At 44.8% G+C, this 18,329-nt stretch overlaps 1 protein-coding gene across 5 annotated transcripts in view; it reads left to right on the forward strand.

The window, feature by feature from the left end:
- The first annotated feature begins 7,172 nt into the window (after positions 1 to 7,172).
- Positions 7,173 to 18,329, forward strand: part of TMPO (thymopoietin) — a 37,763-nt gene continuing 26,606 nt past the window's right edge. For all 5 annotated transcript variants that reach the window (XM_008958056.5, XM_034934272.2, XM_034934273.2 and 2 more), the window contains exon 1: positions 7,173 to 10,668. In XM_008958056.5, the coding sequence (XP_008956304.1) occupies positions 10,390 to 10,668 (279 nt within the window). In that variant the 5' untranslated portion in view covers positions 7,173 to 10,389. The remainder of the gene's footprint in view (positions 10,669 to 18,329) is intronic.

Here is an 18,329-nt window from a genome sequence, read left to right on the forward strand (position 1 = left end):
TGAGGTTTTCTGCTTAGTATTTTGAAAATACCAAATACTAATTTCTTTTGATTCAACCTAATGTAGCAGTATACCTGGAAATTATATTTGCACATGGTGTGGTTTGTTCTTCCCTCTCCTGTTTGGATTAAAATTAGATCATCCATTTCAACGGGTATTTATGGACTGCCAACTCTGATGAGCCTGATACTGTGCTAAGCACTAAGGATGAGGATACACTGAGTAAAAATGGGTTTTTTTGAGCATCAGGAGACAGATATGTTAAGCCACCAAACGCCATAATGTGTTGGGGTAAGTTCATGTTACTTGGTAAGAACCATGAAAGTAACATGAACAGAGTGGTATGGGGGTGCTAAAACAGTGGACAGTAACTCCACATTGGGTTGTATGAGGCTATAACAAGGTGATACAACCTCTCCATCTACATCACAAAAATATGGTTTTGTCCAAATGAGTTAACATGATTGGTCCAAGCTAAGATATATGCAGTATATGCAAATGATGCCAGAGGGAAGAAATGGCTTCTGTTATGGGCTGAATTTCTTTTTTTTTTTTTTTTTTTTTGAGATGGAGTCTCACCCTGTCGCCCAAGCTGGAATGCAGTGGCAACCTCCGCCTCCCAGGTTCAAGCGATTCAGCCTCCCAAGTAGCTGGGATTACAAGTGCACCCCACTACACCCAGCTTTTTTTTTTTTTTTTTTTTTTTGTTATCTTTAGTAGAGACAAGGTTTCACCATGTTGGCCAGGCTGGTCTTGAACTCCTGACCTCATGATCCACCTGCGTCAGCCTCCCAAAGTGCTGGGATTACAGGCGTGAGCCACCACACCCAGTTTATGGGCTGAATTTCATCTCCCCAACATTCATTTGAAGCCCTCACTCCTAGTACCTCAGAATGATCGTAAGACCTGATTAAGTACGCTAGGTGCAGTGGCTCACGCCTGTAATCCCAGCACTTTGGGAGGCCGAGGCAGGTGGATCACAAGAACAGGAGTTGGAGACCAGCCTTGCCAACATGGTGAAACGCTGTCTCTACTGGAAATAGAAAAATTATCTGGGCGTGGTGGCGGGTGCCTATAATTCCAGCTACTCGGGAGGCTGAGGCAGGAGAATTGCTTGAACCCGGGAGGCAAAGGTTGCAGTGAGCCGAGATCGCACCACTGCACTCTAGCCTAGGTGACAGAGCAAGACTCTGTTTAAAAAAAAAAAAAAAAAGACATTATTAAGTAAAAATGAGGCCATTAGGGTGGGCCCTAATCCAGGCTGACTGGTGTCATACTTATAAGAGGAAATTTGGACACACAGACACCAAGGATGTGTGCACACAGGGGAAAGGCCATGTGAGGACACAGCAAGAGAGTAGCCATCTACAAGCCAAGGTCTAGGAAGAAGCCAACCCTGCTGGCCTCTTGATCTTAGACTTCTAGCCTCAAGATCTCTGAGAAAATAAATATCTGTTTACTTTGATTATGGTAGCCCTAGCAAACGAATACAGCTTCCGTCAAGAACTACTAGTTCTGCAGAATGGCTGGAGAGGTAAATAGGCGTCAGCATACAGGATCAGTGTGCCATTCCAACTAATTTAGATTTTATTCTGAGGGCAATGCAGAACTATAATTCATGACTAAGACAATCCAGCCAGCTTCACAAAGACTAAAAAATGGCCAAGAACTGTTCCTGGACCACCATCCTGGCAATAAGTTAGAAATGCAAATTTTCAGGCCTCACCTCAGACCTACAGTCTCAGAAAATTGGGTGTGGGGCACAGCAACAAACCTTCCAGCCATTTTGATGCAAGCTAAAGTTTGAGGACCTCCGGCCTATAAAACAAGGCAAGACTAGACGTCCTACTTACCCCACAGGTTAAAAGGATCAAATAAGATAAAATACATCAAAATGTTTTTGAAGCTGTTATACATGTCATTATTAATACTGTTATGGCTCTAAAACTGTCACTTCCCAGGTCCCAGATTCTTTCCCAAGGCTGGACATCTGTAGTTTTTTAGAATGCTCCATCTGATGACTTTCTATAACTTTGAAATGACTGAAAATCCAACACTTTTTAACTTAATCTTCTATACTCATGATATAGGGATGATATACGGAAAGAGTTTTATAGGAAAGGTGGAAACAAAGAACTATCAAGAGCTATGAAGTGTCAGGATTTGAACTGAAACATGGACCTGTCTAGAAAAGACAGCTCTGTGGATTTGTTCTATTTCACTAAGAAATGTCTATTCATGTATTCTTGCAAGAGGACTTATCCACTACTATAGAATGCTCTGAGCATTTATTTCACCTGTTTAATAGCCTTGCTTTCTTTTCTGAGAGTATTTTAGTTACTTAAGTCCTGTGAAAGAAAAATCTCGGTGTTACCGGGGTCCCAATCCAGACCACAAGAGAGGGTTCTTGAACCTCACACAAGAAAGAATTAAAGGCGAGTCCATAAAATGAAAGCAAGTTTATTAGGTAAAGGAATAAAGAATGGCTACTCCATAGGCAGAGCAGCCCAGAGGGCTGCTGATTGCCCATTTTTGTGGTTATTTCTTCATTATATGCTAAACAAGGGGTGGATTATTCATGCCTCCCCTTTTTAGACCATATAGGGTAACCTCCTGACATTGCCATGGCATTTGTAAACTGTCATGGTGCTGGTGGGAGTGTAGCAGTGAGGACAACCAGAGGTCACTCTCATCGCCATCTTGGTTTTGGTGGGTTTTGGCAGGCTACTGCAACCTGTTTCACCAGCAAGGTCTTTATGACCTGTGTCTTTTTTTTTTTTTTTTTTTTTTTTTTGAGACAGAGTCTCACTCTCGCCCAGGCTGGAGTGCAGTGGTGCAATCTCAGCTCACTGCAACCTCCACCTCCCAGGTTCAAGCAATTCTTCTGCCTCAGCCTCCTGAGTAGCTGGGACTACAGGCACGCGCCACCACGCCCAGCTAATTTTTGTATTTTTAGTAGAGACAGGGTTTCACCATGTTGGTCAGGCTGGTCTCGAACTCCTGACCTCGTGATCCACCTGCCTTGGCCTCCCAAAGTGCTGGGATTACAGGCGTGAGCCACCGTGCCCGGCCTATGACCTGTATCTTCTGCCGACCTCCTATCTCATCTTGTGACTTAAAATGCCTTAACTGTCTGGGAATGCAGCCCAGTAGGTCTTTTCTTTTTTTTTTTTTTTTTTTTTTTGAGACGGAGTTTTGCTCGTTGTCCAGGCTGGACTGCAATGGCGTGATCTTGGCTCACTGCAACCTCCGCCTCCCGGGTTCAAGCGATTCTTCTGCCTCAGCCTCCTGAGTAGCTGGGATTACAGGCATGTGCCACCACGCCCAGCTAATTTTGTATTTTTAGTAGAGACAGGGTTTCTCCATGTTGATCAGGCTGGTCTCAAACTCCCGACCTCAGGTGATCCACCCACCTTGGCCTCCCAAAGTGCTGGGATTACAGGCATGGGTCACCGTGCCCGGCCTTACCCACCCTCTTTTCAACATGGAGGTGCTGTGATTCAAACCCCTCTAACATCAGGACCCCAAAAATGACTAAGCCAAAGGGAAGGTCAAGCTGGGAACTGCTTAGGGCAAACCTGCCTCCCATTCTACTCCTAAAAAAAAAGATAGCTACTAAGATAAAAAAGCTATATATACCTCCCTCACAATTTGACCACAAAGAAATTCCTTGTGGACAAAGGACAGATAGAGATTTAAAAAGTCATCCCTCTGCTCATATGAGATAAATGCATATCTGATTGCCCTTTTGTTTCCCTAAGCCAGACTAACATGAGTGACTATTCCTGTAAATAGTGTATGCAGTGAAAGGCTAATCAGCAACTCAAAAGAATGCAACCATTGGTCTTTTATCTACCTATGACCTGGAACACCCCCGAGCCCCCCAACCCCCACTTGTATTAATAGCTGTCCCGCCTTTCTGGATGGGACCAATGTACATCTTAAACATATTGATTGATGTCTCATGTCTCCCTAAAATGTATAAAACCAAGCTGTGCCACACAACCTTGGGCACATGTCGTCAGGACCTCCTGAGGCTGTGTCATGGGTGTGTCCTTAACCTTGGCAAAATAAACTTTCTAAATTGATTGAGACCTGTCTCCGATTCTCTTGGTTTACAGAGCGATGTATTCTGGACGAACTAATAAAATTGAGCTTTTGGATACGCAGAATTGAAATGCAGACCTGAATTCTGATAAGTCAAATGGTTCTCCAACTTAGCACTCTCACTTAAAAAGAAAAATATGGTTTTAAAATCATATGTGTTCATTGTGGAAATCTAGAGAAATACAGACATATAAATAAAAAGAAAATAAGAATCACCTGTGCCTCACTATCCAAGAGAAAGTACTCCACTTTGATGTATATTATTTTTTTTCTTTTCTTTTTTTTTTTTTTTTTTTTTTGCCTCCCCAATAGCTGGGAGTACAGGAGCACACCACCATGCCAGCTAATTTTTTTTTTTCTTTTTTTTTTGAGACTGAGTTCCACTCTTGCCCAGGCTGGAGTGCAATGGCGAGATCTTGGCTCACTGCAACCTCCGCCTCCCAGGTTCAGGCGATTCTTCTGCCTCAGCCTCCCAAGTAGCTGGGGATTACAGGTGCCCACCACCACACCTGGATAATTACTGTATTTTTAGTAGAGACGGGGTTTCGCCACATTGGCCAGGCTGGTCTTGAACCCCTGACCTTGGGTGATCCGCCCGCCTCGGCCTCCCAAAGTGCTGGGATTACAGACGTGAGCCACCGCGCCCGGCCCCACCTAATTTTTGGTTATTTTTAGTAGAGACTGGGGTCTCCCTATGTTGCCCAGGCTGGTCTCAAACTCCTGAGCTCAAGGGATCCTCCCACCTCAGCCTTCCAAAGTACTGGGATTATAGGCGACAGCCACCAAGCCAGCCTCATATTCTTAAATGTCAAAACATGATTTTTTACTACTGTGCATTATTTTGTCATATGGATATATCATAAACAACCAATTCCTTACTATTGGAGATAGAGATTTTTTATTTTTTTCACCATTATAAATGAAGCAATAAATACCTTTATAAATGAATTCCACATTTGATTTTATCTTTAGAATAAATTATCAGAAATGGCTTAAGGAAGCTAAACTTTTTTTTTTTTTTTGAGAGACCGAGTCTCGTTCTGTTGCCCAGGCTGGAGTGCAATGGTGCCATCTCAGCTCACTGCAACCTCCGCCTCCCGGGTTCAAGGGATTCTCCCACCTCAGCCTCCCAAGTAGCTGGAATTACAGGCGCATGCCACCAGGCACGGCTAACTTTTGTATTTTCAGTAGAGAGGGGCTTCCACCATGTTGGTCAGGCTGGTCTCGAACTCCTGACGTGATCTGCCCGCCTTGGCCTCCCCAAGTGCTGGGATTACCGGCGTGAGCCACCGCGCCTGGCCCCTCTTATTTATTTATTTTTTTTTAAGATGGAGTCTTGATCGGTCGCCCAGGCTGGAGTGCAGTGGCACAATCTCGGCTCACTGCAACCTCTGCCTCCCGGGTTCAAGCGATTCTCCTACCTCAGCCTCCCTAGTAGCTGAGATTACAGGCGCCCACCACAAGGCCCAGCTAATTTTTTAATTTCTTGGCCAGGTTGAGCTCGAACTCATGACTTCAAGTGATCCGCCCACCCCAGCCTCCCAAAGTACTGGAATTACAGGCATGAGCCACGACGCCCGGCCGAGAACTAAACATTTTTTAAGGTTTTTAGCTTCTTACTATTTTACATCACTTAAAGTGCAACTTACCCTCCTGTTTGAGGTGACACCCTTAAATTCACAACCAATCCTCCGCAAAATGGGATAATGAAAAACAAAGCCAGCTGTACGTTAATAATATTAAGAACTTCAGAAAAAGAATGGAGGCAGTTATCCAGGTGATTTTTGTTTGTTTGTTTGTTTTGAGATGGAGTTTCGCTCGTGTTGCCCAGGCTGGAATGCAATTGCACGATCTCGGTTCACCACAACCTCCGCCTCCCGGGTTCAAGTGATTCTCCTGCCTCAGCCTCCCGTGTAGCTTGGATTACAGGCATGCGCCACCACGCCAGGCTAATTTTGTATTTTTAGTAGAGACGGGGTTTCTCCACCTGGTCTCAAATTCCCGACCTCAGGTGATCTGCCTGCCTCAGCCTACCAAAGTGCTGGGATTACAGGCGTGAGCCACCGGGCCCACCTCCAGATGATTTTTTTTTAAGTTATGGGAAAGTTTTCTGATTTAAACAAAAAAAAATTGCATCAGGCCAGACACAGTGGCTCATGCCTGTAATCCCAGCAATTTGGGAGGCTGAGGCGGGCGGATTGCCTGAGTTCAGGAGTTTGAGACCAGCCTGGTCAACATGGTGAAACTCTTGTCTCTACTAAATTACAAAAAAATTAGCTGGGCGTGGCAGCAGGCGCCTGTAATCCCAGCTACTTGGGAGGCTGAGGCAGAAGAATCACTTGAACCTGGGAGGCAGAGGTTACAGTGAGCTGAGATTGTGCCACTGCACTCCAGGCTCGGCAACAGAGGGAGACTCCATTTCCAAAAAAAAAAAAATTTGCATCCACCAGGCACAGTGGCTCATGCCTGTAATCCCAGAACTTTGGGAGGCTGAGGCGGGTGGATCACCTGAGGTCAGGAGTTCAAGACCAGCCTGGTCAACATGGTGAAACCCAGTCTCTACTAAAATACAAACAAATTAGATGAGTGTATTAGCAGGCACCTGTAGTCCCAGCTACTCCGGAGGCTGGGGCAAGGAGAATTGCTTGAACCTGGGAGGCGGAGGTTGCAGTGAGCCAAGACTACGTCACTGCACTCCATCCTAGTCTCTGTTGGACATTCTGACCAAAGTCAGAATATTAAGACTTCTAAAAACTCATTTCCCTGTGAAATTTTCTGAATTAAAATTACTTTTATCTACCTATGACCTGGAACACCCCCTGAGCCCCCCAACCCCCACTTTTATTAATAGTTGTCCCGCCTTTCTGGAAGGGACCAATCTACATCTTACACATATTGATTTTAGAGACAGGGTCTCACTCTGTCACCCAGGCTGGAATGCAGTGACAGGATTATGGCTCACTGCAGCCTCAACCTCCCAGGCTCAAGTGATCCTCCCACCTCAGTCTCCCTAGTAGCTAGAACTACAGGTGGGCACCATGGCTAAATTTTGATTTTTTTGTAGAGATGGGGTTTTACTGTTTTGCCCAGGCTAGTCTTGAACTCCTAGGCTCAAGGGATCCGCCTGTCTCAGCCTCCCAAAGTGTTGGGATTACAGGCGTGAGCCACAGTGCTCAGCCTTTGTGTTTTTTGTGTCACATTGATCAAATATTTTAAAAATTATCTTTTATGTTGAAACAAGTATTAAGGAGATGATGGAAAGAGTCAATTCCTTGAGAAGGGTGACAGCCAGAGTACAAGTGGTGGAATTTGCTTCTGACAGGACACATCTTTCACTGAAAAGAAAAATGCAAGAGAAAATGAATGCAAATTGGAAAGTCTGACGTTGAAGCATTCCTCATAGGTGGTTTTTATTTTTTGAAGTTGAGGCAAGGTCACCAGCTAAAAATGAGAGGTAGGGAAAAAGGATGTGAAATTTGAGGAGATGTGAATGTATGAATGGTTAACCCAGAGACTGGAATAGCATTGACAGCCAGTGTTGAGTGCTCCTGAGAGGACTGAGGTCATGAATTAAAACCAGTTAGCTTGTTATATGACTGACTTTTCTCCAGCAGCTTTTGCTGTTTGGATGTAAGCAATGAGAAAGTTCAGCTGGAGCATGGTTTAGTCCAAGCAAGGCTGAGATTCTTTCAAGCAAAAAAGGAGACATTGAGATCAGAGAGTTGAAAATGTTTGTAAAAGAGTGATGAAAAGGACTGATCAGGGAATTTAAGTCAGGTGAGTTGCAAAATTATTATATGATGGCAGAAGCAGAAGAGTTGAGTTTTTTTTAAGTGTTGGGGTTAATAGCGTGGAGGTCTTAATTAGGTAAGTGAGAGTACCATAAATTAGCTGGGAAAAAAAGGCTAGTGATTGACAATTGGGAAGCTTGAAACTGAGATTTCAACTGATGACAAGGTTCAGAATCTGACTGACACCGAAGTGGTTAAGACGCAAGAGAGGAACAAATTGTTGGAGATGAAGAGGTCAGAGGTCTAAGAGGCCAAGTGTTGGTGTTGCATGGGTCACCTACAAGCATGCTGAATTCAGATAGAATGTAGACAAGAGGGATGGTGAGGAAAACCTACGGCAAGCAGCTCTATAATTTCTGGAAAGTGGCCCGGAGGCTCGTGGATGATGGCAGGAAGGAGAGTAGAAGGTGATTTAGCCAGAAGATATGAACTTCAAATATTTTTGAAGCGGAAAAGAGCAGAAATAGTTTGGAAGTAGCAATCAGGACCAAAGAGACTACCCAAACTCAATAGCCCAACCTCTTAGCCTTAGGGTACGCAGAATCTGAAAAGTGTAATCTCAATTTTGGAGCTCTACAGCAGTAAATCTGCAAGTAACCACCTGTAGCTAATGTCCAGGGATTAAAAAAAAGATAATGAAAATGTTTTTGCCCAGGAAACATTAATTTCAGGCATATCTAGAATGCAGTTCTTGCATTATACGTACTGGGTTACCAGTCATTGCAAAGTCATGGTCCTTTGCTTCTCAGCTCAGTTCCCCTTCTGAAGATAAAAACATTTGCCTATGTGTCCAGGGAAGCTGTGAGGGCAAAAAACCAAGCAACTTTTACAAGGGATCATAAAAACCTACCTAACAACTTGCTAATTAAAACCTGATTTTTAATTTGCATTATTGAGCTTAATACCATTGCTTAAATGTATGTGAATACTGAGATTTTTATAAAGGAATTAGTTACCTCTAGGAAAATAATTATCACTAAAAGAAATAATATCGCAATTTGAATAAAAGTAAGTCGCTTAAATCATAGGAAACATTTTTAGTGAAGGCGTTTGTTTTAAATGTATTCTAACCTAGCAATGTAGAAAGCAGGCAAACATTTAAAAAAAATTTAACCAGTTTCTAAAACATAGTTTGGAGCTCAGATTCTGGGGAAATGATTAACACACCCTAAATCCAAGGTCTCCTTTCCTTTCTAGAAAGAAAGCATCTTTAAACATACATATTCATCAGAAATACAAATATTTGTCATCAGTGATACTAATTTCCAGGCAAACATTTTAATTGCAGTCAATGTATTAGATTCTACCAGGTTTTAATTTGGATCGGTAATACGGGTTTGATTAGGGTTCTAGGCCTAATTATAGGTCACTAGTCTTCCTTTAGGATTATGCACCATCTGTTATTTTAAATTGACCATTGAGGGGGTTCCCAAGGGTTCTCCTTCGTTTTGTTATCAAACGTTAGGTTTAGGATTCTTACGGGTGGTGGGATCCAAAGCCAGAGACGGGTTTCAACAAAAATGCAAGCGCGAATTTGTCTTGCGTCTGAACGCACTGTTCAAATTAAACAATTTAGACATGCCCCAACTATGACACTAAGAAGTGAATGGTATAGTACACTTTTGTCACAAATTCAAGGGTAATTTAAGTGCCCGATGGTAGAGGTCTGGCTTCCCCTGGGTTTCTGGAACAAAAGAAGCGTTCGCGAGGAGAGGGGTAACTCCCCGCCCTCCCCCTCCCAAAGTAAATCAAATCAAGGAATATGAGTGCCTGCAGACAAGCCTCGCTTCTTTTCTTCCCCTTCAGGGCTAGCGTTTGGGGAAGGCAAGGCTGCGGCTACTCTTGGAGCTTCAGTGTCCCGGGAGGAAGAAAGGCCCAGCCAAGGGTCCTCACACTGGCGTGGAATTCGGCGCGTTCGTAGGCGATCGACCCCAGAGACGAAAGCTGCTTCTCAAGCTGGGGGAGGGAGAGGAAACGGCCCACAAAAGCAGTACGACCTGTCCCTTATCGGCGTCTAAGGGGAAGGATGGAGAAAACGAAAACAGAAGCGGGCCGGGAGCCTCGGCTCCCGCCCCAGCGCCTTTTAAACTGCGTTTCTACCTCCTCTCGCTCAGCGCGGCGGCTAATGGAACCCGCGCGAGCCGTCTAGCCAATCACCGCCGCGCTTCCTCCCGTCGCCCGCCAATGGCGGCGCGCGTTCTTGGGGCGTGGGCGAAGCAGGCTGCTCGCCTCCTGCCTGTAGTGTGTGGGCTGGGGTTGGTGCGAGCTTCCAGCTTGGCCGCAGTTGGTTCGTAGTTCGGCTCTGGGGTCTTTTGTGTCCGGGTCTGGCTTGGCTTTGTGTCCGCGAGTTTTTGTTCCGCTCCGCAGCGCTCTTTCCGGGCAGGAGCCGTGAGGCTCGGAGGCGGCAGCGCGGTCCCCGGCCAGGAGCAAGCGCGCCGGCGTGAGCGGCGGCGGCAAAGGCTGTGCGGAGGGGGCTTCGCAGATCCCCGAGATGCCGGAGTTCCTGGAAGACCCCTCGGTCCTGACAAAAGACAAGTTGAAGAGTGAGTTGGTCGCCAACAATGTGACGCTGCCGGCCGGGGAGCAGCGCAAAGACGTGTACGTCCAGCTCTACCTGCAGCACCTCACGGCTCGCAACCGGCCGCCGCTCCCCGCCGGCACCAACAGCAAGGGGCCCCCGGACTTCTCCAGTGACGAAGAGCGCGAGCCCACCCCGGTCCTCGGCTCTGGGGCCGCCGCCGCGGGCCGGAGCCGAGCAGCCGTCGGCAGGGTAAGGACGCGGGGCCGGGGCTACAAAGGCGGGCGTTTGGCGGTTGCCGCGCGCGCTCGCCGCCGTTTGCAGCCCCTCCCTCCCGGGCGCCCCCTCGGGCCTCCCAGGTGCGGGGCTGTCCCTGCGCCCCCTCGCGTCGCCCCTTCCCCGCGGGGCTGCAGGCGCCGGAGCGGAGAGGCCAGAAGTTGGGGCCGCGGGGTTCGCGTTCTTTGACGTGTGGGTCTGGGAGGTGTGGAGTTGCGTTGGCGGCGGTTGTTTTGCACGCAGTCGACGCCGCTTCCCTGGACCACCAGCCGCCTGCAGCGGGCGTTTAGACGGGGACTTCCGTGCCCTTTCGAAAGCTCTGGAGGGGTGGCCCCAAAATGCTATAGGTTAAGTTCGAGCGTTTTCCCGCTTTATTAACTGAAATGACTCGCAGCAGAGTCTCAGAGCGCTCCCTGGAGGGCAACTGATGACACACTAATTTCTAACCAAAATTTGAAATGAGGAAATTCCCGCCTTTTTATACTTTTGCGTATGGAGGGCTTTTTGAACCGTTTATGTTTTCTAGTTTGTCTTAATTTTTCCCAGCAACAGGCCATCTTTTGGCGGAACAGCTTCGTGCCGAATTAAAAGGAGCATTTTAAACTATATTTTTAAGCGCCTATTATAATTTTTTAATTTTTATTTATTTATTTTTTTGAGATGGAGTTTCGCACTTGTTGCCCAGGCTGGAGTGCAATGGCGAGATCTCGGCTCACCGCAACCTCCACCTCCCGGGTTCAAGCGATTCTCCTGCCTCAGCCTCCCGAGTAGCTGGGATTACAGGCATGCGCCGCCACACCCGGCTGATTTGTGTATTTTTTAGTAGAGACGGGGTTTCTCCAAGTTGGTCACGCTGGTCTCGAACTCCTGACCTCAGGTGGCCCGCCCGCCTCGGCCTCCCAAAGTGCTGGGATTACAGGCGTGAGCCACCGGGCCCGGCCTTGCAAACAAATATTTGAAAATTGCAGTTTGGATTGCGTTTTCCCCACATATTGGTAAATTTTGCTTGAGGAAAGGAAAGAGGATTCAGGAAAAATTTATTTCATGACATTCTGGTGCATCAGTATTGCAATTTGGAATGTCTGATCCTGGTTAAATCTCAAATCGGCTCCAGCAAAGCATGTTTTGTTTGAGAATAGTTTGCTTTTTTACCTGTGGATTTTAATATGCTTTTTGTGGGTTTGCTTATGCCTGCCGAGTTACCGGGCTTCAAATCGTAATAGGATGAAGCTAAAACTAGTAATTGGTGTAATATAAAATGCCTTGTAAGAGACAGTGAATGTGGTGTTTGGAGTTGTTGGGAATGATCACTAGTTTAAACCGAAATTATTCCTTCCTTCAAATTTTACTTTAGTTTTTAAGGAACCTATCTAATGTGTTTTCCCGGCTACTCAGGCAGAAATGAAAGACAAATGTAATAGACACATGTAAATTTAATTGAAAATCTTATTCTCGGCTTCAGAGAAGTTGAAAGTTTTACCAAACGTCTTCAGTCCGGTGTCTGGCACATAGTAGTGCCAAATATTTGTACAATAAATAAAAGATCAATCACACCTTATTGTTTAAACATCTTGTTTTGCGGAAAGCTTCTGTAATTTCTTAATAAACAAATTTACTTTTGAAATAAAAGCGTACCCGCTTACCCGTTATGTTTCCCTGCTCTGAAAAAGAAGGTAGTATTTAAACTCTTTAAGTAGAGTTGGTTGAGGCCGGGCGCGGTGGCTCACGCCTGTAAGCCCAGCACTTTGGGAGGCCCAGGCGGGTGGATCACCTGAGGTCAGGAGTTCTAGACCAGCCTGGCCCATATGGTGAAACCCCGTTTCTACTAAAGAAAAAAAATACAAAAATTAGCCGTGCCTGGTGGCGGTGGCCGAGGCAGGAGAATCGCTTGAACCCGGGAGGCGGAGGTTGCAGTGAGCCGAGATCGCGCCATCGCACTCCAGCCTGGGGGACAAGAGCGAGACTTCGTCTCAAAAAAAAAAAAAAAAAGTTGTTTGAAAATGTAATATTTAAATCAGCACACTTTATAAAAAACCTAGTTTTCTATAGAACCCTTTATTGGTCCTCTGTGCAAATGTATTAAACCGTGAGGTTTTTGGTTGTATGTTTATAATAGAATTACTGGCTATTATTTTTAGGCGGGATCTCGCTCTGTTGCCCAGGCCGGAGTGCAGGGATGTGATCATAGCTTACTGCAGCCTCAAACTCTTTGGCTCACGAGAGCCTCCTGCCTCAGCTTCCCTGAGTAGCAAGGGCAACGGGGCATGCACCGCTACACCCGGCCAATTTTCTAATCTTTTTTTTTTTTTTTTTTTTTTTTTTTTTTTTTTTTTTGGTACACAGGCTTTCTGTGTTGTCCAGGCTGGTCTAGAACTCTTGGCCTCAAGCACTCCTGCCTCAGCCTTGGTTCCTATTTATTTTGAGGATGATTTCTTTTACACAGAAACAACCATCTCAGTTTTAATGTTTTCCTATCAGCCACTTGGTAAAAGAGAGTTTATGTCCCCATCTACCTTGTGTTCTTTTGAGGGGTAAGAAGACCTAAATGTAAAAATTTTTAAATTAAGATTATCCAGCAATTTTGAGTTCCTACCAAGTGTTCTTAACTACTGGGTTTAAAACTTTGGGGATTTAAAAATGAATTGTGTTTATTTACTTGTCTGTCCAACTCATATGTTAATTGAAGTTGGTTAGTATCATGTAAATAAGTTTTGAGTAAAATGAAGGTTTTTTTTTTGAGACGGAGTCTTGCTCTGTCGCCCAGTCTGGGGTGCGGTGGCGCGATCTTGGCTCACTGCAAGCTCTGCCTCCTGGGTTCATGCCATTTTCCTGCCTCCGCCTCCCGAGTAGCTGGGATTACAGGCGCCCGCCACCACCCCCCAGCTAATTTTTTGTGTTTTTAGTAGAGACGGGGTTTCACCGTGTTAGCCAGGATGGCCTCGATCTCCTGACCTCGTGATCCTCCCGCCTCGGCTTCTCAAAGTGCTGGGATTACAGGCGTGAGCCACCGCGCCCAGCCAAAATGAAGTAATTTTTGTTGTTGTTATTTTGTTTTGTTTGTTTTGTTCTGAGACGGAGTCTCCATTGCCCAGGTTGGAGTGCAATGGCCCGATTTCATCTCTGCCTCCTGGGTTCAAATGATTCTCCTGCCTCGACCTCCCGAGTAGCTGGGATTACAGGCGTACACTACTATACCCGGCTAATTTTTGTATTTTTAGTAGAGAAGGGGTTTCGCCATGTTGGCCAGGCTGGTCTGGAACACCTGACCTCAGGTGATCTGTCCCCCTGGGCTTTCCAAAGTGCTGGGAATGCAAGGATGAGCGACGGCACCCAGCCCAGAAGTCATGTTTTTTAGAGTACCTAGTAGGTCTATTGGCATGGTAATTAAGCTCTTTACGTTTCATTTAATTATTTCATCCATATAAAGAAAACTTATTTCATAATTACAGGTTTAAATGTCTTCTACCTGGAGTATTTAAAACTCAAGAGGTGTTTACCCTTGACTGGGCTTAATAGCCGTGCCAACAACTTGAAGAAAAATATTGGTAGTCAGCGTCATTTTCTGTTTTAAAGTACGTTAAGTACAAGTGAGTTATAATTAGGAGTCTGTTCGATGTTTTTATCAGCCATAGGAAAAAATAAAATTTTAAGTTTACAGGAAAAGAAGACATTTATAATAATTTATGTGTAAAATTATTCATGTCAATTCCTCTTATATGTACTATATTTTACGTTTTGGTCATTTTTAGCCCCATATAAAAATAATACCAGGTCATATTTCTTTTTTTTTTTCTTTCTTTCTTTTTTTCTTTTTCTTTTTTTGAGATGGAGTCTTGCTCTGTCACGCAGGCTAGGGTGCAGTGGCGTGATGTCAGCTCACTGCAACCTCTGCCTCCCGGGTTCAAGCGATTCTCCTGCCTCAGCCTCCCAAGTAGCTGGGATTACAGGTGCCCACCACCGCGCCCGGCTAATTTTTGTTTTTTTAGTGGAGACGGGGTTTCACCATCTTGGCCAGGCTTGTCTCAAACTCCTGACCTCAGTTGATCCACCCGCCTGAGCCTCCCAAAGTGCTGGGATTAGAGGCATGAGCTACCGCGCCCGGCCAACCATATTTTTCTTTTCTTTTTCCTTCCTTCCTTCCTTCCTTCCTTCCTTCCTTCCTTCCTTCCTTCCTTCCTGTGTGTGTGTGAGAGATGGAGTCTCACTCTGTCACCCAGGCTGGAGTGCAGTGGCATGATCTCGGCTCACTGCAACCTCTGCCTCCCAAATTCAAGCAATTCTCCTACCTCAGCCTCCTGAGTAGCTGGTATTACTTACAGGCACACACCACTACTCCTGGTTAATTTTTGTATTTTTAGTAGAGACAAGGTTTCACCATGTTGGTCAGGCTGGTCTCGAACTCCTGACCTCGTGATCCACCTGCCTCAGCCTCCCAAAGTGCTGAAATTACAGGAGTGAGCCACCTCACCCGGCCAATACCAGGTCTTATTTCTTTTTTCCATTTTTTTTTTTTTGAAACGGAGTCTCAGTCTGTCATCCCGGCTGGAGTGCAGTGGTGCAATCTCGGCTCCCTGCAAGCTCTGCCTAGCTGAGACTACAGGTGCCCGCCACCACGCTTGGCTAATTTTATGTATTTTTAGTAAAGACTGTTAGCCAGGATGGTCTCTATCTCCTGATCTGGTGATCTGCCCGCCTCGGCCTCCCAGAGTGCTGGAATTACAGGCATGAGCCACTGCTCCCGGCCTCCAGGTCATATTTCTTCAAGAATATTTATAATCTTCTGCATAATGGAGTGGTAAAAAGGAATAAAAGAATATTTATTTATATTATAGGAGAAAGCCAAATTATGTTTGAGAGTTGCAGATAAGGGAGATTTTTAACATTTTAAGACAAATCAAGCATTAATGTGGATTTGGCCAAGATTAACTATTTGCATGCATATACCTTCTATTTAATCATGGGTTTATGAGGAATTTTTTTTTTTTTTTTTTTTTTTTTTTTTTTTTTTTTTGAGATGGAGTGTTGGTCTGTCACCCAGGCTGGACTGCAGTGGCGTGATCTCCACTCACTGCAAGCTCTGCCTCCTGTGTTCACGCCATTCTCCTGCCTCAGCCTCCCGATTAGCTGGGACTACGTGGTGGCACCTGCCACCAGGCCCGGCTAATTTTTTTGTGTTTTTAGTAGAGACGGGGTTTCACTGTGTTAGCCAGGATGGTCTGGATCTCCTGATCTTCTGATCCTCCCGCCTCAGCCTCCCAGAGTGCTGGGATTACAGACGTGAGCCACCGTGCCCAGCCTATGGGGAACATTTTTAATTAAATAGGAAATTGTTTCATTTCAGCTTCTATCATAGTCTCTTGGATTCACTTGGTATAATGTGACAAAACTTTGCATGTTAAAAGTTTTGTTTTTATTTTGTTTTCTTATTTCTAAGCTTTTTATTTTATGTATCTTGCTACCAATATTTTTAGGTGTTGAAACTACCTAAATTGTGGACACAAAAATAAACATTTACAGAGTTGGCAGTCTGCCTTTTTGTTTTAAGAGGCAGAGCCTGAAGGTGTAGCTATTTGGATCTAGTGGAGCATAATATTCTTGAATGATCTGTTCTGGTGAATTATGAGTGTGTGTTTGAGAAGGAGTCTTGCTCTGTCATCCAGGCTGGAGTGCAGTGGCGCGATCTCGGCTCACTGCAGCCTCCACCTCCCGGGTTCAAGTGATTCTCCTGCCTCAGCCTCCTGAGGAGCTGGGATTACAGGCGTGCACCACCATGCCCAGCTAATTTTTGTATTTTTAGTAGAGACAGTTTCACCATGTTGGTCAGGCCGGTCTCAAACTCCTTCCTGACTTTGTGATCTGCCCCCCTTAGCCTCCTAAAGTGCTGGGATTACAGGCGTGAGCCACCACGCCTGTCTGTGTGTGTGTTTGTTTTTTTTAAGAGATAGGGTCTCGCTCTGTCCCTCAGACTGTAGTGCAGTGGTATGATCATAGCTCACTGCAGCCTCAAACTCCTGGGCTCAAGCCTCTGGAATAGCTGGGACTACAGGTGTGTGCCACCATGCCTAGCTAATTTTTAAAATTCTTATAGAGATAGTCTCACTATGTTGACCAGGCTGGTCTTGAATTCCTGGCCTCAAGGGATCCTCCTGCTTAGGCCTCCCAAAGCGTTGGGATTGTAGGTGTGAGCTACTGCTCCTGGCCAAATTATGAATTCTCAATAGGAAATATTTGAAGACCTGGAAAAGAACATAAAAGCATGCTACCAATAGGAAATGTTAATTAAATCACAAATTGACCACCACTGTATAATAAGATGTTAAGTTTACAGACTTGTGAATAATAGAGTTATAGATTCAAATTCCAGGTCTGCCACTTACTCATATGACACTGAACAGTGTCTTAATCTAAGATCCTCTATTTACACCTGAAATAGAGGAATAACCTAATAGCTACTTAATCAGATTGAGGAGTACATGCCATTGCATATGTGAAGTGTCTAGTGCTTAGTAATTAATAGCTATTAAATGATTTCTGAATTTTTGTCTTTAATGTCGGGGCAATATAGTGCAATGTTACTAAAATATAATTTTGGGAAACGAATAAGGTAGATAAGTGAAAGTGACATGTATATCATAGCATGCAGATTTCCTGAGTCAGTGAAGTGCATGCTTGAACCTCAGTTTTCTGAGTTGTCAGATGGGGATATTAGCATTTTATTCCATAGATTTTTAGGACTCTGTAAGTTAATGCAAAGACACTTGGAACACAACTCAGGACGTAATACATAATAAGTGCCCACTAGAATATATTGTTATGGTTCAGCATCTTTATACTAGAGGTAGAGATTAAAGGAATTAGAGGAGCTCATCGGTGATATCATAGAGCTGTTGGGTTTTAAAGTTGAAAAATACGTTAGAGATCATCGGGTAGCATAGTAGGTACTATTTTTGAGTGAAACTCTTAAGTGATCTACTTAAAGGAACAAAGCTTTCTGGAGGCAGAATTTAATGCAACTGATGCTTCCTTTTTCCTGACTGAAACTGCTAATCATGTACAGCACACTGTCTCCTAATTTTTTATCCTTATTAAATCTGAGATTTATAAAATGACATCACTTTTCTGGAACTTTTTTCCTGACAGATTAAAAATCACATGTTTGACTGTGCGTAGTGGCTCACACCTGTAATCCCAGCACTTTGGGAGGCCGAGGCAGATGGATCACCTGAGGTCAGGAATTCGAGACCAGCCTGGCCAACATGGTGAAATCCTGTCTCTTCTAAAAATACAAAAATTAGTTAGTCGGGTATGGTGTTGCGCGCTTGTAATTTCAGCTGCTTGGGAGGCTGAGGCAGGAGAATCTCTTGAACCTGGGAGATGGAGGGCATGCCACTGCACTCTAACCTGGGCAACAGAGTGAGGCTCCATCTCAAAAAAAAAAAAAAATCACGTTTTTGGTTTTAATTTATCTGACTTACTTTATGTAGATTCGTTGGTCACTTATTTAAGATATCTTTGTTCAGCTGATGTTTTTCATTATGTTTGAAGGAAATATAATTGATTTTCTTTCTTTCTTTCTTTCTTTCTTTTCTTTAGGTGAAGTCTGGCCTTATCACCCAGGCTGGAGTGCAGTGGCGCAA

The sequence above is a fragment of the Pan paniscus genome, chromosome 10 (genome assembly GCF_029289425.2).
Source record: "Pan paniscus chromosome 10, NHGRI_mPanPan1-v2.0_pri, whole genome shotgun sequence".
NCBI classification, from domain to species: domain Eukaryota; kingdom Metazoa; phylum Chordata; class Mammalia; order Primates; family Hominidae; genus Pan; species Pan paniscus.